This window comes from Sinocyclocheilus grahami, unplaced genomic scaffold (assembly GCF_001515645.1).
Source record: "Sinocyclocheilus grahami isolate Dianchi unplaced genomic scaffold, SAMN03320097.WGS_v1.1 scaffold54.1, whole genome shotgun sequence".
Taxonomy (NCBI): Eukaryota; Metazoa; Chordata; class Actinopteri; order Cypriniformes; family Cyprinidae; genus Sinocyclocheilus; species Sinocyclocheilus grahami.
This window is the reverse complement of record NW_015505233.1, coordinates 6,643,359-6,670,922: the sequence shown is the minus strand read 5'-3', so window position 1 is coordinate 6,670,922 and position 27,564 is coordinate 6,643,359. Positions and strand designations below refer to the sequence as shown.

The 27,564-nt window shown below is 37.6% G+C and overlaps 2 protein-coding genes across 2 annotated transcripts in view; both read right to left on the bottom strand.

The window, feature by feature from the left end:
* The window catches only part of crybg1a (crystallin beta-gamma domain containing 1a), a 79,099-nt gene extending 74,539 nt beyond the window's left edge, over nt 1-4,560 (bottom strand). The window contains exon 1 of the mRNA XM_016269889.1: nt 4,162-4,560. Coding sequence (XP_016125375.1) covers nt 4,162-4,463 — 302 coding nt within the window. The 5' untranslated portion in view covers nt 4,464-4,560. The remainder of the gene's footprint in view (nt 1-4,161) is intronic.
* A 3,089-nt stretch (nt 4,561-7,649) lies between these two features.
* On the bottom strand, nt 7,650-27,327 carry clic4 (chloride intracellular channel 4). Its single transcript, XM_016269888.1, has 6 exons — nt 26,928-27,327; nt 11,734-11,843; nt 10,071-10,196; nt 9,872-9,978; nt 8,220-8,401; nt 7,650-8,059 (listed from the first exon to the last, which is right to left on the bottom strand). The coding sequence occupies exons 1-6, from the start codon at nt 26,994-26,996 to the stop codon at nt 7,895-7,897; spliced, it is 759 nt and encodes a 252-aa protein (XP_016125374.1). The 5' UTR covers nt 26,997-27,327; the 3' UTR covers nt 7,650-7,894.
* Nucleotides 27,328-27,564: the final 237 nt, after the last annotated feature.

Sequence of the window (27,564 nt, the reverse complement as noted above, 5' to 3'; positions counted from 1 at the left end):
ATATTTTGATATTATTTTAATGCTGTTTAAGGTAGACTTATAATATGAAATGTGCATGTTCTTTTACAAATCCTTGCAGCTAATGAACAGTCAACATCAATGCTCCCTGTGTTGTGCGATGGATTGAGGTTGCAATTTCTATTTCATCACAAATTTAATTAACTTTAATTTTAAATGATTTAAAAGGCATCGTTTCATATCTTGAGATAAATTGTACTTTACTTCTCCATCAGGGTGTGGCCAAAGGTTTCATTGGTGCTTTCTCATCTTTGCAAGTTTTCAGATGCTGGCCAGTCACTTCTTCCAAGGCTCCAAACACTGCTATGTGACCAGACTGCTCCTGCAACTAGTGTGTGTGTGTACTTTCAACACTAAGACTTAAGGTAATATGTGTAAAAGTTTAGAGTGTTTACTACAATTAAAATGTGCTTTATTGTTCTCAGTGGCATCTACGCTAATTTTAGACCGGCTCATTCTTATTCCGAGGTCATCGTAGCCACCAGATCCAGTCTGTATCCAGATCAAATGGTGGATTAGCACCTAGAGACGCCCTCAACATCCCTGAATGTCAGCGGAGACCAGGACAACTACATGAGCCCCAGAGACAGATCCCCTCTGAAGACCTCATCACCTAGACGGCCATCGGGACAAGACCACAGGAACCAGACCAGTCCTCTGCACAATCTGACCTGTGTTGCAGCCTGCAATTAAACTGCTAGATTCGTCTAGCCAGAGAAGAACGATGGAGATTTGGTTCCTTCGACACACGATTTTTCGATTTTTTGCTGCTTTAACACAATCTGTATTGTAAAAAGCACTATGTAAATACAGTGACTGGACTTTACTTGACTCAGTTCAGTTGAACTGTAACACCTGGTTCATAATTTTTTTTTTCTGACTTCTGCCTCATTTTAAAGATGTAATTGTGAACAGTAGTAATATTTGTAAATGTTTGTTTGCAAACATTTTGTTTAACTTGTTTAGTCTTTTTTAAATTCATTAAACAAATGTTTAAAATAAATTTTGCAGTTGTATTACAAATGTAATGTTTGACAACTGGAGCACTTTAAAGGGATAGTTCACCCAAAAAATGGAAATTTGCTGTTATTTTATTGACCCTCAGGCCATCCCAGATGTCAGTGACTTTTTTTCTTCAGTAGAACAGTAAAGAAGGTTTTTATATTAAACGGTGATCCTTGGCGATACAGTGCAAGCTGCCGGTTTTTGATTGTTTAGCTTCATAAGGCCTCAATGTGTCCTCAGGAGCCTTTGGTAATTTGGTCTTGTCTGTATATGTTTATCTGACTCCCAAAAGCCGGCAGCCAGAGACGTGCAGTTTATGAATTGCAATGTTTTCAAAGACAATGTTTTCACCTAAAAAATGTCCTTTACTGTTCAATGGAAGGGAAAAAAAGTTAACTACATCTTGGATGGCTTGAGGGTGAGTCAATTAACAGAAAAATTTTCATTTTTGGGTGAACTATCCCTTTAAGCCTGCATGTTTAGTCTGTATGACAAATTTTATAAATGGAGATTGTAATTAAATAAAGGCTATTATGTGTTGTATGGGTGTGTTTTAGTGATTGATAGACACCAGGTAATAATTTTCTTAAACTCAATATAAAATATAATAACTAGTTCCACAGCAATTTCTTATGATGCCCAAATAATAAATCTTAGTTGAGGTAACATATGAAACACATGGAGTGAATGGTTAAATTTTAATTGACACAATTTGCTGTATTTTTCTAAATGTTTGACCAATTAAATAATTTTAGTTGAATGGACTATAAAACTATTTCAGTAAAGGTTGAGCCAACTAAAAAATAACAATTCAGGCAACACTTTGAAGAAAGAAATTGACAATGTAAAATTTCTGTGGAACTTGTACAAATAATAATTAGGAATTTTTTTTACAGTGTACCATAAATAGGCCTATATCAAAACTTAATTTTTGATTAGTAATATGCATTGCTAAGAACTTAATTTGGACAAATTTTCTCAATATTTTTTGCACCTCAGATTCCAAATTTTCAAATAGTTGTATCTGAGCCAAATATCGTCCTATCCTAACAAACCATAAATCAATGGAAAGTTTATTTATTTAGAAGAGAAGTTGTTGGGCTATGAGAAGCTCATAGCCCAAGTTGCTTGAAGTCCAGTGTTAAGTTTCCACAGTCTGTGATGATTTGGGGTGCAATGTCATCTGCTGGTGTTGGTCCATTGTGTTTTTTGAAAACCAACGTCACATGTGTGTGTGTGTGTGTGTGTGTGTGTGTATATTATAACAGTCAGTCAGTTATTTTACAATTTTACACAATGTGAATGAGTGCATCTACCAAACAAGGAAATGTGAAAAAGATTAACCCAGTAACTTTGTTTTGGGAAGCCTTTTTCTGCAAGCATCTGAGAAAATGAGCGCATCTGATTTCGCTCCCTTGGTGACGTGGCTCATTATAATATTACTGCCCCTTAATCTGTAAGTTTACACCCACTGTGCCGTTATTGTGTTTTTGCAAGCGACAATGGTGTACTAGTTCTAATTTCATGGCAAAAATTTGAGCAAAACATGCTAACTCTTCTGTCATTGTCTGCACAGACGAGCATAGAACACTATTTACAGTCCCAGCCTCAGAGGAGACAACCGAGCAGTGGATTTATTGATTTATTTACTGTATATTGCTGCTGCCACACAGATCTAAAATAAACATGTGATTTATTTCCCAGCTGTTTACCTTCACAGACATAACCGACTGTTTTTTGTAACTGGTGTGTTTTTAACGTAAACTTGTGTGTGAATGAGAACTTTTGAGAGTTTAGTACTCACATGCCGTGACAGTAGGGTGACCATACGTGCCATTTTCCCAGGACGCGTCCTGGCCAGGATTTGTTTTGGCTTTGTTTTCCTGTTTTCATGCTTGCTGAAGGTAATGATCGAAAAGTAGTTTAACCAATAACATGCAAGCATTGTACATAATGGACCAATCATGGCGTGTGAGAAGGTGGGAGCTACAATCAAAGCGATGCAATTACGCGTACATATTAGGTGTGTTCGACTTAAAAGCAGTGCGGCTCAGACCGATCAGTGTTTGACATCAAAGTACCTTGAGAGCATTTTGAAAGCATAAGGAACCGTCTGTATGGTACTTTGATATCATACACCGATCGGTCTGCACACGCAAACAAAGCCAAAACCTAGATATTTTAGGCAATATAGAAATCCTGGCCAGGACGCGTCCTGGGAAAATGGCACGGATGGTCACCCAGATGGTCATGTGCTTCAGATGTGTGCTCTCAGAAAACCATATATCAGAAGTTTAAACTCATATGGCTTAAAACGCATGATTTCAGCGAGATAAACATGATAATCAGAACCAAAACAGATGTTTTTTAGCAGGTACAGCTGTAATGGCTTTCTGGAAAAGGGGGCGGGGAGCAGCAGCTCATTTGCATTTAAAGAGACAGGCACGAAAAACAGTGTGTTTCTGCTTCCACTCAAAATAGGCATTTTCAAAATGATATAATAAATGATCTGTGGAGTATTTTGAGCTGAAACTTCCCAGACACATCCGGGGGACACCAGAGACTTATATTACATATTGTAAAAAGGGGCATAATATGTCTCCTTTAAATAATGGTCATGAGGAAGGAGGAGCTTAATTGTCATGATTAAAATAATGTTTCAATCACTGATCTATCAGTGGTTTCAATGTTTCATTTTTGAATAATGCTGCAGTATGGCATTATCTTTATGCAAAATATAACTGATTTCGTTTTAATGTCCGTTGAAATATGGCTGTTTTTGACAGGTTTTGAAATTTACACAAATTAAGATATGAATACATCAAAGTTATGAGCATACGATTCGCTGACCGTTTTGTTAATGACTTATTAAAGAAAGTTACCCTACCCTAACCTAAAGTGCTACCAAATCATTAATAACATTACAATTAAACACCATTATGAAGAAAAAACAGCCTTAGCTGGTTTAAAATGGTCTCCCAGTCTGACCAAGTAAAAAAGGGCTCAAACCACACCAGAGTAACTAATATCCGTGGTGTGAAACTAAGGAGAGATGGCAGCATATGGTGCTCATTCACAGATTCCCATGACAGATATTCAGAGGAAAGCGCATTAGAAATGAGAGGACAGATCACTCGCCTGTGGTTGAACAGTTCTCCGGTACTACTGAGAAACTCTTTATCTTTATTCCTATTTTTGGACCTCCAGGTCGGGAAGCGTTTCTTCTTCTTCTGGGTGGGGCTGGTGGGCAGTGAGTCCGGGAATGAGGTGGCATCTCTAGGGCTCGACGGTAAAGTCATGACCGAACCTCTGAAACTCGCTTGGTCGTCTTCTGGTGAAGTGCCCCTCTGACCCTCAGTCCTGTCAGCATCCCTGCTTTCCTTATCGAAGCTCTTTGACTTCCCAAACAGTTTCTTAATGTTGGACTTTGAAATGCTCATGGCCGAGCCTTTACGACATATACAAAGGTGAAGTATACCTTTAGTCTTCCGAAAGTGGCAAAACTGAAAGTTTGAAATGCGCACGGTTTGTTTGGCGCGCGCTGGAGATTCGGTGTGGGCGGAGCGCGCGCTTCAGCTTTGAACTCCGTGTACACTTTCCCCTTGTTAACGTCTTTCTGATAGAACAAAAACTGGTCTGAGCTGTAAAACTTCACGAAAGTAAATAAAAATAATAATATATATATATATTTACTGAAACTGGAATACATAGTCACCTAGTTTCTTTTGAATGTTCTATTGTTAATTTACAGTGCTTGTTTAATTAAATTCAACCTCCAGTGTGAGACACCCATTGCAATTGGCTTTGAATGGAAAAAAGGTTATAGCGCCTCCTTGTGGTCATGCGTCCACATGCGTAAAAGAAATCTATAACTCGCAACTTGTAAAAATGAAAATTGTCATATTACAATCACTGTGCAATTAATTTTAAAGAAATTATCCAGATGTTTCTTTAAAATATGTTACCTTTTACGGTTTAATTTGTTAACATTGGTTCAGTACTTTAGTTAACATGAACAATGACTGATAGTTCTATGTAATTTATTAATCTTAGTTCATGTTTATTTCAACATTCACTGATACATTTTTCCAAATCAAAAATTACTGGCATTAGTTAATGCACTGTGAACTAGCTCGAACAATTGTATTTTTATTAACTAACATGAATAAATACAAATTAATACGTATTATATAAAAACTGTAATGCTCATTGTTAGTTCATGTATTTATGGATTAACCAAAGTTCACAAATGAGTTTGTTGTAAAGTGCTACCAATGTTCTAAACATAAAATATTTTCTTAGGAATATGTTTTAATTGGAAAGCATTTGACAGGTTTTTCCGGTCTTCAATTTTCATTTTCATTCAGTTACTAAATTACATTATTCAAGAAATGACAATTTTTGTAGAAAAATTTAAAATAAAATAAAAATCAGTATTTGTCTAAACTAGCACATTATCACGATGCTAGTTAAAAGCTGACTTTCTCATGTAACTCAATCCTTCATTAAGGAATGGCTAAATAAAAGCTCTATGCATTCATGTATTATATATTCATTCTGGATAGTAAGGTTTTTGTATCCATACTGCGTGTGTGGTTATTATTAACATTCAAGAGAAGGACTGACACAGACATAACAGGAAGAAACAGAGAGGGGGGAGTTTTGCCCTTCAAAGACAGAAATCTGTGACTGTCAGAAGTGTGAAAGTGACAATCCAGTAATTAGTATAAAACAGTATAGATATTTTATACCAAAATAATTCATACTCCAAATTTGTCATAGCTGCCAGCAGTTTATTTAATGAGAGTGCGAATGCATATGGCAAACATGCAGTGTTTTTAATGTAAAACCTGTTCCTTGCACGCACATACACAGGTCCAGTCAGAAATCTACAAAGAGCAACATTTTAACATTCAGTTTCTCAGAAAGAGATATGGGCTGAATAGTACGTAGTGAGCATCTCTCTAAAAAAAAAAAAACAATGCATGGCGCATTGCTGATTCCTTTAAATGCACAAAGCTGAAAAACACAATTTTAAAAAAAGTGGCCCTGGTCCAACTTTCTAATAGTGTGCAAATTATCTCCTGGTCTGAACTCAAAGTGAACTGAATCACGGACCGAAAAAGATCTCTACATTTTCACTCAGCCATCCAGTCCATTAATGGATCAGCATAAACCGAGGAGAGGAAAAAGGAAACGAGCTCCTCTGCAACACAATCTTCCTGTTTTTGTTCCCACAGGGCAGCAACTCGCTCACTTCCAACAGCAGAGAGATGGGTCTCAATTCATTTTACTCTCACTCTGTCTCGGTCCTTATATGTTGGATTTTGAGTTTTATTCAATGCTTAATGTTCTCTTTTTTGCTACCTTGAGAAAATGTATAAGGCCAGAGGTGTCATTACAGTTCATGAATGTATACAATTTGCACGTTCATTTCTGAAAACCAAAAACAAGATTTATAATTCTCCATCACAAAAAGAATTGGAAAAACATATGGCAACCAGTTTCTTTCATTTATAAACTTCCATTAACATCCAAATCAGAAACTACAAGCTTACTTTCAATGTTGTATCAACATCAAATGCGAGCCTTTAATCAAACTTGGTAGGCTAACTTGGTAAGGCTATAAAGCCATTTTTCTGTCTATACAGTCTTTTGATAGCACCACATCTTAAAAACTCAGCTTCTTTAAATGAGATGCACCTTAAAAAAAGAAAATCCCATTTTGCTACTATTCAAATTAAGGACGCTTCATGTGAAGTGCAAGTGATGTAGTTCTACCTCTAGAGCTACACAGGTGTTTTCCTTCATGCGTTTCATGCCATGAAATCCAGTTATGACGGTGCAGCACTCTTTATGCTAAATAATGAATAGAGTGAATAAGGCAACTCTATAGAATCTCTTCACGTATCTATAGTTTGTTAACGAGGTCTTTCCTTCATAAAAAGCCACAGGCGCTGCAAATTTACATGGTATGAGGCGCCATTTTTGCAAATAACTGATGACGAATGTGTATGATATGAACTTCATATTTAAGTGTCAGCCTTCTGACATTAACATAAGTCAATATGCACTTCATTTTAAACTTCGATAAAGGATCTTTTGAGACTTCGGTGCTACACTGCTCTCTAAAACTCTCTGAAAATAAACACTGGAGCTTTCAACACTGTTCAAATGCGTTTAGATAGAAACAAAACAAAAAAAAGTTTCATAACGGTTCACTTTGCAAGCTTAGAAAAAGCATCTTTTTCATATTTTAAATCCATATTAAAACAAAAGGCTGGTGAACCCACTCTTATTGCTACACCGTGTGGGTGAGAGGAATAGATATGCGTGAGCCACATGCTCACACACTATCAGCCATCGATACGCCGACAGTATCTGGCACTTCCTGCTTTAACACTTAAACTAAGACAAAAAGAAAAAAAAAAAAAAAGTGTGAACAAGCTTTTCAGTCGCACTGAAAATTATTGATATGTCCTAAAGAGCTGTAACGGCAGAAGGAGAAATCATGCATTGGGTATTTACTCTAAATAAAGTTTTCTTACTTTTCCAAACTCTCTTGAAATACTTTTGGTCTCACTTTTATAAAAGTGTGACCAAAAGAATTTCAAGTTCCTGCTTTAACACTTAAACTAAGAAAAAAAAAAAAAAAAAAAAAAAAGTGTGAACAAGCTTTTCAGCCACACTGAAAATTATTGATATGTCCTAAAGAGCTGTAACGGCAGAAGGAGAAATCATGCATTGGGTATTTACTCTAAATAAAAGAGGAGGAAAAAAAGGAGTCCATAGCTTGTTTCTTTCTCTTTCTCGTGTGATGGAAAATAAACAGTCCTAGTGCAGGGAGCGGAGTAGAGGAGATTTTGAGCCATTATTTGACAAGCCGCTTTGCTACATCAGCGTAGGCGATCTCGATCTCCTTGTCGCTGGGACACGTGTTGGTGAACTCCTCGCGCTTGTATGCATTGTTCAGGTACCTCCAGATGCCCGTCATGTCTTTAGGGATCTCAAAGCCTCTGTACTTCTTTGTCACCACCTGCAAGCAAAAAGGGGGAAAAAATTTATTGGAAAATCTTTCTGCTCAGTTCGCCATTTAATACTGCACATTATAACCCCATTAAAAGATCATTTGAAGCCCAAAATAACGTAAAATTCTCTTCAATCTGCAGCATAGGATGACCTGTATGGCTCGTTACCTTAACGATGTGGAGTTTGGGCAGCAGGTTGCAGTCAGCCAGTGTCATCTCTTCACCATCTAGGAAACTGCGTGTGGAGGCCTTCACTTCCTCCATGCTGTTGTGGTCGATCTCGTCCGGCAGAGGAGAGCACAGGTACTCATCCAACTTCTGCAAGGTCTTCAGCAGTCCCCTCTCCAAACCTATGTGTCATAACCCGTTAAGGAGTTAGGTAGAATAAAAAATAAATAAATAAATAAAAACTTGCATTGTATTAATGTCAAAGATGCTGTTTTCACATTTGTTTTGTTAGTGGTTCACAATTTTTGTCTGGCTTATTATTTATGTGAACACTCTAATTAAGATCTTAAAGCCCAAATGATTCACTTTTTTGGATAGAAAAATATAAATATTTTTATTAATAAAATAATAATAAATTAAAATTGTTAATAATAAATGAAAGTTGCTCTCCTTCATGCAACTTTCCTTGCAGGCAGCCAGCCACTTTAAAGCTTTTTTTCCAAGTCAATGTCTGTTTTTACAATTCACAAAGACTATACTACTTAATTGGAAAGACAACAATATTTCACAGTAAATTAACCAATTCACTTTATTTACTGACAGAGCATTAATTTCAAACTGTGAACAATTAAAATATTGTTTAATAAATAAAAGTACAACTGAACTGTCAACTACACACAGTGTAGTTAAAAAATGACTAGAAAAATTACTTCATCTTGCAGTGTTTTGTCAAAGTGGACAAATGATTATAAAATAGTATCTTTGTACAATATAATATTATACAATAATTATAAAATATATCATTATCATCAAGTATTTATCATTAAATCATTTTTAATATAATATATAATTCACAAAATGTAAAAGAAGAACGGATTACGGTTAAAAAGAATGTAACTTGCCCTCTAGAGGGAGAAAGTGCCAAAATGTAATTGCAGTGTTTGGTTGCACTTCTACTAAGCTGCCACATAAGGACATAATCACGCTCCAGTGAAAGCAGATCCCTACAGTACAGTTCATTTCATTTAGCTCTAAACTTTCAAAAAGAAAAAGGAACACTCAGTTGTGCAAACTGAAATGCTAAGGCATGTTTTGCTCTCTGTGAGAGGTGGCATATCCTAGCCATTTCTCCTGTACACAGCACTGTCTGCTAGCCTTGAGACATTGTTGACAGACTCCAGCTGGAATGAAGAGGCGGTTATCACCCACAGTCAACATTTTACTAGGGTGGAGGCTTGAAGTTAGTTTATGTTCATGGTCACTGCCAAACTCTTATTGAGCTGATGAGTTTTTGAGATTGTGCAGCTTTGCATTAAGGCAAATTCCTAGCGTATTTATCATTTACGAAAACTTAGTTTCAGGTAACAGTGTTTACTCTGGAAGTTGATCTAACTATCAAATTGTAGCTCTGCCTACAGCACTAAAGCATGTAAATTAGACACTGGATCCAAGCCCTGCGTTATCTAAACTAGAGACAACACGGTTTACATACACAACGCGAGACATGGCAACCATAACCAGGTCTAATCTCTGAGAGCAATAGAAAGTGTTTGTACGGTTAAACTAAGCTTATCAAATGTGTGAGTATTCCACTGAGCAATATACATTTGGTCTTTTGTTTGGAGGTGAAAGAGTGAAATATTTCTGGTCACCCTCGTTGGCATCAGGTTTGGAATTCTTGATGAAGGCAGAGAACTTGGCAAATAGATCCATCCCTGCAGTGTTGGATTCTGGGTGTCTGGCACCAAGTTTAGAGTACCTGAGTATATAAACACATACGTCAAGTAAAACCTTTTGACGTGGTGTTGACACACGTGACACTTAAATCCACAAACACACTCTTTCACTAACTTTGGAGGGCAGAGGACGTCCTCTAGGAACTCTTCGATCTTGTTGACATCTGTTTTGACCTCTCCATTAAAGGTGATGAAGGGAGGATGGGTTCCTGGGGCCAGATTCTGCAGATCAGCTGGTTTTCTACCAAGAAGAAACATAACTATAACATTAATGTAAATAAATACTTCTCTAAATGATGAAATTATCGATTTTCAATGAGAATTTGAAGAAAAATTGAAGTCTAAAAACTGTAGAAATGTTTTATTACTGAGCTATAACAGGCAGTCAGCATGCCAGAGCCCAAAGCAATTTAATAAATTGTTTTTCTTTACAAATACAAGGCGATAAGATGCCCTCAGGGGCTGTACACTGTGGCACAATAAGGGGTTTTCCAGAGCACTCACAGCCCAACACACACACACACACACACACACACACACACACACACACAAGCATGCACACATTTACTTAGCTTTTTATAAAACCAGTAGGATAAATGCTAACCCTACCCCTAAAAGATTCTTCTACATAAAGTTTTTTCCAACTGAGGACGTTCCTGGATGTCCACAAAGGGAGACTGTGAAATCTGAAAACACTTGAGGGTTCAGGAACAGAGGGGGCATATGTCCCATGAGGCCTTGCAGGCAGGAACACTCTAATCTTACCAGCTACAACAACAGGAAATGACCTCACACCTCTGGCATGAGCACAAGGAGCACCCCTATCCCTTTTGGTGGCACGAAGGAAAGGGTAAGAGAGAGGAGAAAGCAATAGGCAGGCAGGCAAGAAAGAACAGAAGCAAGAAAGAAGGAAAGAAGGAAAGAACTAAAAAGTAGATATTGATGATGCAATAGTCACAGTTTCACATAGTTTGATTTCATTTTAGGGTCATAAAATTTGAGCTCAACAAGGTCTCTGTTACAGCCTCATAAAACACTGACTGAAGATCATATGTGGAAAGTCTTAACAGAAAGAGGGAGAAAAACAGACTATAGGTGTGGAAGCTCTCTTCAAACAGTCATGTAATCTCACACACACACACACACCATAGATTGATGTGAATATGTTTAAATATTTGAGCATATACTGTATCAGTCAGTTTTCAAAAAGAAGATCAAAGAATCTTGCAATATTCTAAGACTGTAACACTTGGTTAACCTCATTTAAAGAAGTATTTAGGATTCACACGCAGCACAGTGGATACTATATAATAGCAGGTTAAAGTCACAGCTAATATTAGATGGCTTAACCTCATGTTCAGAAGTTCAAAATATTAGCACGGATCATCAGTGGCTCACACCCGGGCGTAAAAATATAGTGCCACTGCTGCCTCACTGCCACACGAGCGTCTTAAATTCCTCAGTGAAATACTTAAACATGCTTACTCACACAACATCACGGACAACTGCGAATGCCTAAGACTGAGAATGAAAATTAATATCTGAGATGGCTGAAAATGAGATTTACCAATACACACACACACACACACACACACACACACACTTATTATGCACACATTACTTTGCTATCTAAAAGTGGACACAAATTTATTTTAGATTGTATATAGGCCTATAGTTTTTCCAAACAAAGACAATGCTTGTCTCCATGGAAAGTTTTATCAGATTTAAGTCACTTCTGGGGATATTTCTGCCAATAAACCAAGAATGTTCACACGCACCTCTTAAGGTCCACAGTGGTGACATTGAAGACCACACCCTTCAGCCACAGGATCATGAAGAGACGCTGAGAAAATGGACAGTTGCCGATACTTTCTCCATCACTGCCCGCCTGAAAGAGAAAGAAAAATATGTTAGTCTGGCTTGAGAATTCAGTAAAACTGTCATCATTCCAATGAGTTGCTCCACATCAGCAGCGGGAATAGCAGCAAACATTTTGCAATCACAGGGTTATTATCGTACAACTCCGTACCATCACTGATAGATCAGATTATAGCCAGAGAAACAACTAAACCACATCAAGATAGATAACTTAAAGAATCAGCTCCAGTTACTGAGATTTATTTGACTGGAAGACTAACTTTAACCCCACTTCCAACACACAAACCAATATTAAGAGCAAAAGGCAAGCTGACCCCTGACTTAAAAACATGTCAGGCATTTCAAGTTTCCATAAATCTGTAATAACCAACTGGACAGTGAAAGCTACAACACTGTACACTGACACTGTGTTCTTTCACTGCCGAAGAGACCATCCAGAGACCCTGAAATTCATGAAAATGTACATAAAAACGAGAATACATTTATTTAGTTGGTAACAATTTATTTTAAGGACCAATTCCCATTACTAACTAGTTGCTTATTAGTAGGGATGCTCCGATCTGCCTTTTTCGCCTCCGACACCGATTCCGATACCTAGGGTTGGCCGATACCGATCCGATAACAGTGAAGACATGTATGTACAAATCAAGTATAATGGGAACACAGAATGATCTTGGAGAGAGCTTTACCGAACGTGACCAGGGTTTAACGGCTGAACGAATGAATGACAGACACAGCTGAGAAAAGAGTTTGTGTAAACTTTAATGTAAGGACTTAAATATTTATATGTAGCTCACATTAAGCGATTGTATGGCTTCAGAAGTAACACAGAATAATTCGCACAATCGGGGGAAAAAAAAAATCTCGGATTTGGATCGGCCCTCTCTGACAGATACCAGATCCGAGAAAAATGGCACTATCGGAGCCGATACCCGATATGAATATCGGATCGGCGCATCCCTACTTATTAGCATGCAAATTACTAGCATATTGGCTGTTTATTAGTACTTATAAAGCACATATTGTTGCCTTATTCTGCATGACCATATTTTAGATCCTTTAATCTACCCCAGACCTAAACTTAAATACTTTACTAACTTATAACAAGTAGCAAATTAGGAGTTTATTGTGGGAAAACTTTTAGTTAATAGTGAATATGTGTTTCCTATTCTAAAGTGTTACCATTCACTTAGTGAAAATGTACAACAGCGGAGTACTGAGATAAAGATAATGGAATTTAGCTAGTCGTGTGATTTTATTGAGCCTATCCTATTATGCTTTATGCATCGATTTATTTTTTAATTAGGGAAATGGCTAAGTGCCCCTTTAAAACATTCATCTTTCTGTTGGGATAGCAAGTGTATGTGTGAACATTTTTTCAAAAGACATGAATTCCACAGTGGAGATATCACCAAAGGAGCCCCCCCCCCCTCCTCCTCCGCATCTCTCGGCTGAATACCAACCTCAGTGAGAACTCCAACACACAACAGACCATCTCTCCATTAGCCCTCCACTAAGCTCCAGAAACAAGATGCTTATGACTCAGAGACTAGAGATGTTCATGTGTGCTTCAGCAATTTAGATTCAGCTAATTATGCAATGAGCTGACAGTCAGACTGACCTGACAGAAACTGGTGTTCTTTATCAAAAACTATCGAGCTTTAAGGAATTCTTGAAGCAAAAATAGACATCTTCTTTATGCTGCCTCCTTAAATTCCTTGTTTTGGCCAAACTACCATCCCATACACTACCATTTAAAGGTTTGGGATTAGTAAAATGTTCACTAAGGCTACATTTTCATCAAAATACAGTATAAAAAAGAACAACATTTTATTTGAATTTTCAGAATTTTAATTTTTGGGTGAACTCACCTTACTTTATTTTAAGGGAGAAAAAATCTTATATATAGGCCTATATATTCATGCTTAAAGGGGTCATATGATGCCATTTAAATTTTTCCTTTCTCTTTGGAGTGTTACAAGCTCTTGGTGCATAAAGAAGATCTGTAAAGTTGCAAAGACTAAAGTTTCAAATCCAAAGAGATATTCTTTATAAAAGTTAAAGAGTCAGCCACGCCTACCTAAAACGGCTCGTTCTAACACGCCCCACATATCTACATCGCTATGTGGGAAGATTTGCATAACGTCGCCCAAATATTTACGCAAAGAAAGTAGTAAACCGTCACAAGCTTGAGGTATTCAGCCAATCACAACGCACTGGATAGCTAGCCAATCAGAGCACACCTAGCTTTTCAGACCGATGAGCTTTGTAAAAATCGATGCGTTTCAGAAAGGCGGGGCATAGAGGAGAAACAATAATGTACAGTATGTGGAAAATAATGTGTTTTTGAACCTTAAACCGCATAAACACATTTCATTACACCAAATACACAAAATAATGTTCTTTTTAGTAGCATCATATGACCCCTTTAAGAGAACTGCATTATTTTTCTCTATGATGCCTATATTAAAATCATCTGCGAGTCAAACTTCCTGCGCATTTCATGTAAAGTGTTACAAATTTTGAATGAATACTCCTGAGGCAGCTTCCCATTTAGGCAGTACTAGGCACACAGGTAGGTTTTGGAACACAGCTAGGCAGAATATAAATTATTATAAATATTATGTAAATATCATTATAAGACAACGATTAGATGGTCACCACCATTTATTGGATGAAACCCATTCTGTACAATTTAAGGAAGGCATTACACAATCATAAACGGTCAGTTCTGGATTCTAGCATGTTCTCAGAGTTCAATAAACCTCACAGAGCAGCACTGATATCTGAATCGGCTTTTTTCCTCAGCAGTGTATTGTTGTAAGCTCTCGTGTTATCTGGTTTCACACACTGAAAAGAATCCAGCAGCCCAATAAAGAACAGAAGACTTTGTTCTAGAGAGATCGTGCTCTCTCTCTCGCTTTCATTCTTCCTCCATCTCTTTCCCGTCCAGGCACCCTGCTGCCTGGCATCTCTTGTTCATAAACTTTTCTCTCTCTCTGTGGTGAACAAAAGTTTTACTTTTGTTCAGTGCTCACTGTAGCAAGTTGACTCAGGGTTCATTTTCAGTGGCTTCTCTTGTTAAAATGTGCTGGTAAAGAGTGCATTTGTGTCCCTTTTACATTCCTCCATTCACTCACATTCTCAAAATAAAACCTGTGTCATTCTTGGAAAGAAAATGGGCATTGTTCAAGGAGGGGAGTAAGAGTCAGAGATTTTATGACTGAAGATGATTCAGTGGCTTCCGGTTTCTGCCCAGTGAAAGATGTTCACTGTAAGAGGGAATGGGAAGAGTCTGTCAACAGTTTCCATAGAGACACATGATGTAGTGTCTGTCCTGTAGAGTTCAGTCTATTAGAGCTGACAATAGACCACAGAAAACAACCTGTTCCACAAACTCACAGCCAAGAACTGCAACAGTACAAAATGATGAGGGTTATGATGAAGAAAAACATTTAAATCAAAGCTTCTTCACTTTGTGCTTCTGTGCGAGTCTGAAAACGTCAATAGAAATTAAGAAAAGAAGTTCTAATTGAAATTAAATCTTTATTTCTCTACGTAATGCATATACAGTCTACTATGTAGACAAATATAACATTATTAACTCCTTCAATACTATTTGACAAGCAATACCTCAAGTTTGAGAAAATCTGTAAACCAGTACTCTAGACAAAAGCTACTTTACAAAAACCTAAAATAAACTAAAAAAACATAAAAATAGGATTATTATATACGGTCTCTTATGTTCATCAAGGCTTCATTTAATCAAAAACACAGTGATATTGTTGAATTTTATTATCATTTAAAATAACTGGTTTCTATTTTGATACATTTTAAAATAATCATTCCTGTGATTGCAAAGTTGAATTTTTATATATATATATATATATATATATATAAAATACACATACACACACATATACATGTATACATTTAATAAATGTAATATATACACGCCTCAATATTTCTTAAATATATACAGGTGTGTATTTATATAGGCTACATATAAATATACACAGTACACACACATATATTGTGCAAACACAATAACTTTTATTTTAGATGTGCAAATCACAAACTATTATTTTAGATGTGATTAACCGATTTGACAGTCCTACTTAAAATGTATCAAAAGTGACAATTTATTAAATATTTGCAGAATAAATAAATGTATAAAAAAAGAGATTAATATATTTATATATGCCTCCCTGTTCTCTAAATATTACAGATAATATATCAAAGCATTTCTGAGTGACTGCTCACTGAAGTACTGATGCTATTTAATGATGCTAGATTGTGACAGGAAACCAAGAAAATCAAGTCATGGGAAAACTGTTGACTTGTCAATAATCGTTCATCAAGCCTGAGTGACTTATTTTCTGCAAACATCAGAATCGTAGGCTCCTTTTGTTTAAAGACAAAACCATTCAAATTTTAAAGGAAGTCAAATAAATTGATAAAGCAGCTACAAACAAAGGTTAGTTTTGGTAATTAGTTTTCTTGCTGCAGTACCAGTAATTGCCTGAAGGTTAGCACAGCTGTGGATTCCCCAGGGTGTTTCTGCTCATCTGCTCCATTCATCACAACAGAGGGCAAACTGCCTCTCCTCACACAAACAGGTTTAATAAGAAGACCAATTGTTTGTATTAACGAGGGACACAGAGAGAAAAACTCAAAAAGACGTCAGCCATTCAAGTCCCTACAGAATTTTTATTTAAAAGAATCTGGATTTAATTATTCACTGGTTATAATCCAACTCCAAGTGCTTTTGAATCAAGCTTTATAAAAGAAGCTTAATTACTGATTACAACACATCTTCATAAGTAGTGAAGCAACAAGACAAGACAAAAGCAGCAGCAGGTGAGCTTTCACAAACTAGAAAGGATTCTTTCCTGTTTACATGTTAAGCCCCCTTCTGTCTTCATTTCTCCCCTTTTTGTTTTTGTACTCCTCTTCTCCCTTACCTCCCCTTCTGTAAGGCCTCAGAGGATGGTGGGGAGGGGAGCAGAATACATTCCAGAAATGTCCGGCATGGGGTGTTGAGTGAGGGTTTTGTTTAGGTTTTGCGACGTCAACTGAGGGCAAGCATTTCCTCTCAGACAGCTGCGCACACGTCCAGGGTTACATTCTAACCCATTTGATCCGACTAAAATAATTCCGCTACACAACACACCACTCACAGCTCAAGATACTGGAACGTCTGTGCTTCATGTTTTTATCAGCCAATTTTGAACAGAACTGATGTTGTCCCCTTAAAATCGGAAGGGTCCAAATGACCTTTGAAAGATGCCCACGATCAAAAATGAACCGCAGCAGTGTGTTTGCATGTCTGTTTTCCATAGATGTTGCCCTCTATACACATCTCTCTATTCAGAGAGGTCTCGCTCTCTCAGATCCATATGGATTACTCTCCAAACACAAACAGAGCCCTTTTGTTCAACACCTCTTAAAAACACACTGGGTGCATCCAAAAGAAAAGAGGGGAAAAAACAGATGGCAGTCTAAGGAAGTGAAAGACTGGCTGCATACCGTATATGGCAACACCGAAACCTTTAGCAAAAACAGAAAGCTTACTCATATGCCAAAAGAATTACAAACCAAAGACTTGAGAAAGAGTTGAAATGTTTGGTTAAACAGACTGATTTTGTGAATCAGTTCTAAACGCTCAATGTTTTGAATGATGCTAGTGTCAAAAGTTCCTGCATATACATTTTTTCCCCCAATTAAATAAAATTAAAAACAATTTACATTTCTAAGATAAATTAGTCATTTATACATAGACACATTAAAATGTTTGGGGTTGGTAAGTTTTTTTATGTTTTTGAAAAAAGACGTTAACCACAGATGCATTTATTAACAAAAAAAGAATACAGTAAAACAGTAATATTGTGAAATATTACATTTATTTATTGTAATGTAAATTAGCGATTTTCTATTTTAACATTTTAAAATGTAGTTTATTCCTGTGATGGCAAAGCTGAATTTTCAATACCACTACTTAGCAGTGAACACTATCATAATGTTCACTGCTAATACGCTTTTGGCTGAACTGTGTCACATTCTCTCTTTCTCAAGCTCAGGTGGATGTGAAGTGTTTTTAATATACTCTGTGACACTGTCAGGGACAGATGAAGGATTTGAACTCCCAAAGGAGAAGTGCACACAGCTACAGCTGTCCAGTGGAGACAGTGAGTCATGGTGCAGTAGCTGCTGAGCATGTCACCGTCTCCATCTGATCTGCGGTCTCTGTGAGTGATCTCATCTCTTCCAGCAAAGCTCTGAAGACGTCACAGAGGGCAACTCAATCTGAATGCATGAAGGTGGAGTCTCTCACTCACACACACACACACACACCTCAACAATCAGACACACACATTCTCATGGCACAGCACCCACTCCAGCTCTCTCTTTTAGCCCTGCCTTGTTAGGCCACACTGTGAGATTCCCACAGGACAGAGATGTGTGTGTTGTGTGTGTGTGTGTGTCTGGAGGTGGGGCCGCGGGGAAGTGCTCAGCAGACTAAATTTAGAACTCTAAACAGCCAAACTCTTCACAATCACAATGTGCTCATTCTCCAGCCCCTGTGAACGATCTGACCACGATGTTACCTTATATGGAAGTAGGGAAAAAGAGGGACGGAGAAAGAGAAAGAATAAGACATACAGACAGAAAGAAGGATTTCCCACTTGAAAGAAACATTAATTTTCCAAATGACGTTCACATCAGACAATCTATGATTTAATGTATTTCTATGGACTGCATTTAAGACGCAAAGTGGGAATGCCAACAGACGGTCATGTTCTCTGGTGAGCTTTCTATTCAAAGAATCCTTAAAGTATCAATGTTTTCGCAAAAATATTAAGCAGCATTTTCAAGATAATGTTTCCCATGTAGTATGCACCAAATCTGCATATTAGAATGACTATGTGACACTGAAGGCTATGCCATGATTTATTTTTCCATTTGATTGTTCAATTTCTTGCATTTTTCTTACTACTATAAATAAAGCTATTGTACCTTAAAAACTTTAATTTGTATTTTAATTTTGTAATTATAAAGTTATATACACACACACACAGTATCTCACAGAAGTGAGTACACCCCTCACATTTTTGAAAATATTTTATTACATCTTTACATGTGACAACACTGAAGAAATGACACTTTGCTACAATGTAAAGTAGTGAGTGTACAGCTTGTATAACAGCGTAAATTTGCTGTCCCCTCAAAATAACTCAACAGACAGCCATGTCTAAACTGCTGGCCACAAAAGTGAGTACACCCCTAAGTGAAAATGTCCAAATTGGGCCCAAAGTGTCAATATTTTCTGTGGCCACCATTATTTTCCAGCACTGCCTTAACCCTCTTGGGCATGGAGTTCACCATGTGTGTGTGTGTGTGTATTTAGTGTGAAATAAGATTTTGGTTATATTGCCCTCCCCTAAACTAAATCTATGCAAATAGGATATATCCAGCTTTCAACTCTCAAGATTGTCTGTGGTAATCAAAGACATCTTTAATTTATATTGAACTTGAAACATGTCTTTAAAACATGATAAAGAGAGCTGAAAGTACTACACTTCAATAACATTTGAAAACACTATTATAATAAGGAAAGCAATTTAGCATGCAAAAGAAGGGAAGATATGTCGACATTAAAGGGGTCTTATTATGCTCTTTTACAAAGTCTTGATTTTGTTTTGGGGTGTACTAGAACAGGCTCTCATATTACGTTGCTCAAAAAACACATTATTTTTCACATATTTTACAGTATTACAACACCTCTCTCCCCAGTCTGGCATGAACTGCTCGAATAGTTCCTGTATCAAATGAAGGCCCGCCTTCTGAAATACGAAATGTGCTGTGATTGGTTAGCTGGGCCAGTGTGTGCTGTGATTGGCAGCACTCGACGCCTGGTTGGGAAATGTCATGCCCCTTACCATAGCCGCCCTGCGAGCTTCAGTGTAAATATTGCGTCAAAATCAAATAAATTTGAGCTCGATTTAAACCCGGATTATTGTAACCACTCGAAGTTCGTCTGCCTTGGGAAGGCTAGCGTGTCTCCGACATAGTGATAAGACTTGTTGCCTTCTCTAGTGCAGCTCAACCAGGTCTCGTCCCATTCGTCTGTATTTTTGATATCACAAATCCCGGAAAATATGTGTTGTAGTCCAAACGAGTCATTCGTTGTAGTTTTTGAAAAGTGATTTCGGTTTAGTGAAAAAAAGTGAAAGTGAAAAAGCATAATAGTTTAAAATAAATTGTTGGCATTTGAATTCTGCATGTTACCAAATTCCATGCAGACCTCCTAAGTTTGTGCAAACATTCCCAGAACATTCCTCCTAACACAAAAGCAGACCTCAGACTGATGACTCACGGCCACGCTTCCAGCCTGTCTTTGGTCAACGCTCGCACACTCACATCAATGGACACATGTAGAGTCTTGCCTACACCACTGATTACAAAATGTTGTACCAGCTGAATAAACAAGTGTTTTTCAAACTAACAAAAAACACATAGGTCGCTTCGTCTCTGAGATGAGAGCCAATCAGCTGTGATATCTGACAAGACTAAACACATGCAGATCAACAGCAGAATCTAGACAAACAGAGACGAGCATATAGGTTAAGACGGCCACAGTAAAATCACTCCTGCTAGAAGAACCTAGTCAAATTGGCCTAAATTTAACTTTTAAAATGAAATTCAAAGGCTGGCTATGCTACAGATGTCATCGTCCAGTGACCTTCAATGTCGTGACAGCAATGGCACTTCCACACGATCCCGTTTAAGACCTGGGAGGGAATCAGACAGCGCTGACAGCTCCATAAGCTCCTGAAATCACACACTGGCACATGGCTGCAAAAAGCAGTCACACACAAATAAACTTAACTCATAAGAGACTGTGAGTGTCTCAAAACAAGAAAAGAATATATATAAAGAATAAAACACCCATATGTGCAATGATCATTATGTGTAATGATCTATAATATCCATTTCATTTCTCAAAAAATATAGCTAACTATTTATGGAAGATGCAATTTATGATTAATCCAGTCGAAAATAAACTAGCAATTACAGTCACTTCATTTTCGCTCTTTCTGCATCCTGCCCGAAGCTAAACTCCCTCCACATCATACTATGCATAAATAAATTCACAGGTGTGCGGTTTTGTAAATAAGATGAACCCCACAACAAAAGAACATCTAAAAATTATTTGCCATCTTTACCTTCCAAATAAATACTGAACAATAAATATATAAAAGGGGGTCATAATGTACATGTTTTAGTGGATGATTATTAAAACCAAATTCTAGGGCTGCAGCATGCTGTAATTTTACAGACGTAAAATAAAATACTATTATTATTAAATACTATTTTTTTTACAGTGAAATATTACAACGTTTAATTTTGTATACATTTTTATTTGGTAATAATAATCGCAAATTGTGCAGCCTTTGGCCAAATTGTGCAGCCTTACAAACTAAATTTGCTTTCCTGATAGCATATAAACTATTCAATATTTAAATCAATATGAATATTTTACATTATTAAATCATTGATATCTCATGTATAATCACAAAGATTCTCATTTAATTTGTGTTGAAGGGAATTCCCGGTAACTAAAGATTTTGCATCAATTATCTGACACACACCTTGTACCTATACAGCAGACAGAATGGACAACTCAAAAGGAGGAGCGCCCGACAAACATTTCATTGGTTTGGAAATAAAAGACATGCCCACACACAAAACCAATACAAGAGGACACAACAGAGCTTCAAACAAAAGAATGAAACTTCACTATGATGGCTCACTACTGAGATGACTGCAATGCAGCTTTCTGGTCAGATATGAGCCTTCCTTGAACGCGACTGGCTGAAGGATGAAGAGAGAGAGGGAAGGAGGGGGTGAAAGAGTTCCAGCATGTCTTTTGTCCTTCAGACTGTTCAGTAAGGACAGATCTCATGCAGTGAAGGCATTTGACTTTGGTGGGACTCCAGAGGCCAAGAATGTGTCCATGTCTGTCTGTTCTAATAATCCTGTATCACTGTGAACATGTAAGAACACAAACTTTCTCCAATCTATAAACAAACACACTGCCTTTTACTCACAAATCATTTGATGCATTTAAATGTCTGTGTTTATATAAGATCCCATCTTGGCAGCTGATAAAAGACTGAATTGCATATTTAACACTCTGGAATTTGACTGTTAAAAAAAAAAACCTGACCGCTAGTTTGGGTTAAAAATGGAAGCTGTGAGAGATGAAAGGACACTCTGAGCTGTGCCATAATCCTTCTCAAACACAAAAGCTCCTCTCGAGGTTTTGACAGACACGCTGCTGTTAACAGCACAATAGGTCTGGGCCTATGAACTCCATATGAATACCAAAAAAGATAAAACTAAATATTTCAAAAGGTCAGCATATCCTGTTTTATTGTCAAAGGAGCAAACAGTTCCTTCAAAAATACACGCAAAGCTAAAAAAAAAAAAATAAGGCCAAACTATGGCCTTGAATTCATAAGCAGTGATTAAACTATAACTCTGCAGTGAACAATCACTAACATCAGCTTAAACAAAAATCAAACCACAGACAAAACACTGAAGTCATCTGACTCTGCATGCGGCATAAACAATAATTAATCTAAAGAGCCAATCAAAGCAGAGCAAGGGTTACTGTGGTTGCATCATCAGCACCTGGACTGTGTAAAGCACCTGAGTGCCAGAGTAAACATTACCACTGTCACATGCTAGTTTTGACCCCGTATGCTCATGGAGGTAGAGGATTGGATCATGAATGATCTATGTATTTTAAAGAAAATGTAAATTACACTTGCCAATGCAAAACTCACACTGCTTGCACCACAATGCTAGCGTGTTATGGGAGGTTACTAAGGTGTTTGGGGTAGTTTTAGCACATTGTTATACAGTTGCTGGGTGGTTGCTTACTTGGACAAATCTCTACAAAAGTCTGGTTCCAAAATATGAATCTGTCCCACCTTTAATAAAGGATCTGCTTGACCATTTTATAGTCTTCCAAGTGAAAACAATAAATCCTCAAGTTGCATGATCCGAGAGGCCTATAGCATCAATCAGCGGTGGCGAACTCCGGTCCTGGAGAGCCGCAGTCCTGCAGAGTACAGCTCCAACCCTAATTAAAACTCACCTGCCTGTAGCTTTCTAGTAACCCTTGAGACCTTGATTAGCTTGTTCGGGTGTGTTTGATTAGGGTTGAAGCAAAACTCTGCAGGGCTGCAGCTCTCCAGGACCGACGGTCGCCACCCCTGGCATAAATGCTGAAGAACAAGTAACATGACATTTAACAACTTGTTTTAATCTCAAACCGCACGTATGAGCAATAGTAATAACAATATTTGCTTTTGTAAGCCCTTTTAAATTAGGGATGCACATATAATACAATTCAAGAATACAGATAAGAGAATAATACATTTTGTTCATTATTTTAATTGTTATGGCAGACAAACCAAAAAACTGTAATAAAAAATGCTTTAAAATAACTTTTAAAAACATATATTTATTTAAATATATACTTCTAGAATGAAAATTTCCTGAATTTACTCACCCCCATGTCATTCAAGATGTTCATGTCTTTCTTTCTTCAGTTGAAAATAAATTAAGGTTTTTGAGGAAACATTATGGGTTTTTCTCAATATAGTGGACTTCAATGGTGGTTGAAGGTCCAAATTGCAGTTTCAATGCAGCTTCAAAGGGCTCTACACAATCCCAGCCGAAGAATAAGGGTCTTATCTAGCAAAACGATCAGTCATTTTCTAAAGAAAAATTTTATTTATATATGGGATTGTGTAGAGCCCTTTGAAGCTGTTGGCTACCATTGAAGTCTATTATATGGAGAAAAGTCCTAGAATGTTTTCCTCAAAACTTAAATTTCTTTGTTACTTAAGAAAGAAAGGCATGAACATCTTGGATGACGTGGGGGTGAGTAAAATAAATTATCAGGAAATGTTCATTCTGGAAGTGAACTACTCCTTTAAATATCCAATACTAAATATCCAATAATAAAATATACAAAATATCTAGAATTTACCACACTTCTAGAAGTTGACTTTAATGGAAGCGTTTCCGTAAAAAAACTCAATAAGCCTAACATCTGATAACCATGAGAACTGCAAATCCTTTCTCTGTCCAAGGCTTCATTACTGCTGCATCACACTCTAGACAAGTCACATCAATTTAAGAGACGCTGATCCCATTAAAGCTCTGAGGCTGATCTCTCAATCTCAAATCCATTAGAGCACACCAAGGATAAATAGACAACTAAGAGAAACACAAAGGCTTCCAAACCAGCAAGCACTGATCAGATCCAGCCCCACAAGAAGTGTGTTCGGACCCTTTTTGAAATGCACTGTACATCAACACATGCTGCAGTGTGCTTTACTGCGATTAAAGCCAAAAATCTGAACGTCCACGTGAAGACGACCAGTAGGTGCGGCTGTACAGAGGGAGGAAGGGAGATGACTGCATTATCAGCCGCCAGCAGAGGCAAGGTTTGCCTGGTTTCTATGGCAACAAAGGGGCTGGTCCTGCTGTGATGTTGTGCGGGAAGAAAAGGTGGAACAAAGATGCATTACATACATGCTATTAATTATGAATGAGAGCGACATAAAACAACAGAAAGGGAGAGAGAGAGAGGTCAACATTATCTTTCTGCTGCAGCATGTGTGCACTTTCAAACATATAAACTGAAACGCTCTTTAGGTGCCATAGAAACAAAACACACACAGTGTAAGTGTCACTGCAGCACATCTGATATCAGCGGACTCTGAATGAGAGTGACCTGCGGTCTCTCTTCATGCCGTTCCACATCAAAGCCACAACAGCAGGAGAATTGTTTTACTGCTCATGCACTAATTTTTGATGATGATTCCCTATGTAATGATCAGGCAACACTGCTGTGTGGTCAAGCTGAATCTAAAAATACTGTATGACACCAGCAATAAAAGACAATAATTTCTAGAGTATTCCATTCATAAAAACCGCATCACATGAGAGCAGTATCACTGAGGATTACAGCATGTTACCACACAAATATCAAGCACTTCATACAGTGTGACTTCACAGCAAGAAACTGCAAAATACTCTAAAAATGGCAACAGGATGGACACTTTATTGTAAAGACCCTATGAAATAAAAATTGAGCATTTGAGTTTTGAGCATTTTTTTTCATTAGCTAGAAGCCATCTAAATGTTAGTGTACTTATAAACATTGACAAAATTTACTCAAATGCTCTCTAACGTGAGCATATCCTTATATTTTTTATAAATATTTAAAACACACACACACACACAAACAGATTTATTTAAAAATAAAGCATTTTAAATTAAAATAAAAAATTTTACTTAAAAAATAAAAAACTATATGTATTTAAAACGATATCATTATGTTTATTTAAAAATTTCATTATAATAAAAAAAATTTGAAATATTTTTGAAAGGAAATTCTTTTCGATATGTCCCACCCAAAGCTCAAATACAGTACAGTAAAAATAAAAATAAAAACAGTAAAATAAATGCAATACAGAAAAGAAAACGGTACTCCTCAGATTTCCTGGGGTCTTTAACAATCAATCTGTTAGAAACCAAAGCCCATACTTAAAATATGAGTCTCTTCTAATGTTTTGTAGGGTCACTTCACAAGTTCCAAAAAGAGCTGACCTATACATGTGCCTGCTAATGTGACAAACTGCTGTAATGTTCACTGAATTATTCATTACAGTCCATTTAATACAGCAGGGGCATCCTTTAATTAAAGCCTCGGGAAACATATACGCCTGGTCAGCGTTTTGACGTCTGAGATCCAAAGTCCTCTGAGCTTTAATGCACCAGTAGTTTAGTAACCATGCGGGTTAGAGAGGAGAGCTTGCTGCACGCTTCCAAACAGATCTCAGACTCCAAACATCCACTGCTGGGAGCCCCCTCCTCTTTCTGTAACTCCCTCCCCTCCTCCACTTCCCTTCTCACCCTCCTTTCAGTCTTTCAGGAGTTTTCCCGCTCTGCCGGGCAGAAGGCCTTTGGAGAGAGAGAGAGAAAAGAAGAGAAAAGCAAAGCAAAGGAAAGAAAGAGGACAGCAGAGCTCCAGCAGTGGAGAGGAATTCGAATAATTCCAGTTTGATTACTCAAAGATCCAAGGGAGGACCGGATTCCTTCGCTTCAGTTTATATTGGAAATGACTAAGAGTTTAGTCTTAAGCAGCAAACCAACGACAAATAGATCCTAACACCATCTCTGGTTACAATAAACAGACTGATTCATGTGTGGAGTTCAAATATGAAACTCTGTTATGAAGGCAAAACAATGCAGCAGTAGATAAAGAAATAAAAGGCGGTTTCATCCATTCAAAGGGTATTAAATACAATGTCCTTTCTTAACAGACATAACTCTGGCAGAGCACATTTGAGCTCTTTTGGCTCTGTTCGATGCAAGTGTGGGTTACTCTGTATCCTGGACCGGACGGCTTTCCTGCAGTCGGGATTGGGAACTGCAGATGTACATTGTTGTCGGTTTCCCATGCAAACCCGCGTGCTTTGTGCATTTGGCTGAGGGAGTAAACTCTTATCTCTTTATTTTTGTTACATATAATCATAACAATCTAAAAGGAGCAGCACATAGACAGATATTGAGTGATATTGAGAAAACGCCTCCACCCATCTGACATTCACATGGACATAGTGTCATCAATGGCTGAATCGTATCTCTGACATTGTTAGACATATTAAGGTGGTCGCTTTGACTGTGAATTGTTTACTTATCAAGAGAAAACAGAATTATGACTCAAATTACAGCAGAAGCCTGTAGTTTGGGAGGTGTAACGTTAGTGTGAACATTTAGGACTGACAGACTCGGTCACCATTCACTTTCATCACATCTTTTTACCATATATTGAAAGCATAAGGTGACAGAGTGTATCGTTCTCTCTAAAATATCCTTTGTATTCAAAAACGAACATTATTCGTAGAGGTTTGTATGAGTATATGATGACAAAATGTTCATTTTTGGGTGCGCTATCTCTTTAATCTTTACTCCAATGATTGGAGTTTTTAAATCAGGCTCTTACCTTCACAAAAAGCTCGATGACGGGTTCGTTATCCCCCTTTACACCGTTCTGAGGTACCGAGAGAGCCATCCCCAACTTTTGCCTTTAGACTCGTTAGCAAAAACAACAAACCTCGATTTCTTCACCTCGGCACAAAAAGTTTTCCTTTCACGCCTCCCTCTTCCTCGAGCACAAATATCACTCTGCGGTTTTTCCAAGCGCAACCGAAATGCAGAGTCCGTTAAAATATATTAAAAAATGCCCTTTTCTTCCCACGAGGTCCCGCTGCCTAGAAACACATCACTGAAAACCCCGACAGAGCCCGCTATGCCTCCTCTGCTGCGCTCTCAGGATGGCGACGGAAAAAGCGGAAAGCAACCGGAGTATTTAAGGCGGTGATGTCATGCGCAGAGTGAACGGAACGGGCGCGCGCAGAATCGGTATAGAGGACCACCCCGCGTGCACTAGAGAGCTAGCGCTTCCCCATGTTTCATACTACTGCTGATTTGGATAGTAAAGTTATTTGACTTGCATTATAAGGACAATACGAGTCATGTTGTACGGCTACTGAAAAAGCGTGTTACAGCACAAAGAAGTCACTTTTTTAGGGAGTAACGCAATATTGTAATGCATTACTTTTAAAAGTAACTTTCCCCAA

Excerpts from the sequence above, each read along its gene's own strand:
- clic4 (XM_016269888.1), bottom strand. The coding sequence starts at position 26,996 with ATGGCTCTCTCGGTACCTCAGAACGGTGTAAAGGGGGATAACGAACCC. Across the intron at positions 9,979-10,070 it reads GACGTCCTCTGCCCTCCAAA|GTACTCTAAACTTGGTGCCA; the intron begins GTTAGTGAAAGA and ends TTATATACTCAG. Across the intron at positions 8,402-9,871 it reads CAAACCTGATGCCAACGAGG|GTTTGGAGAGGGGACTGCTG; the intron begins GTGACCAGAAAT and ends TATGACACATAG.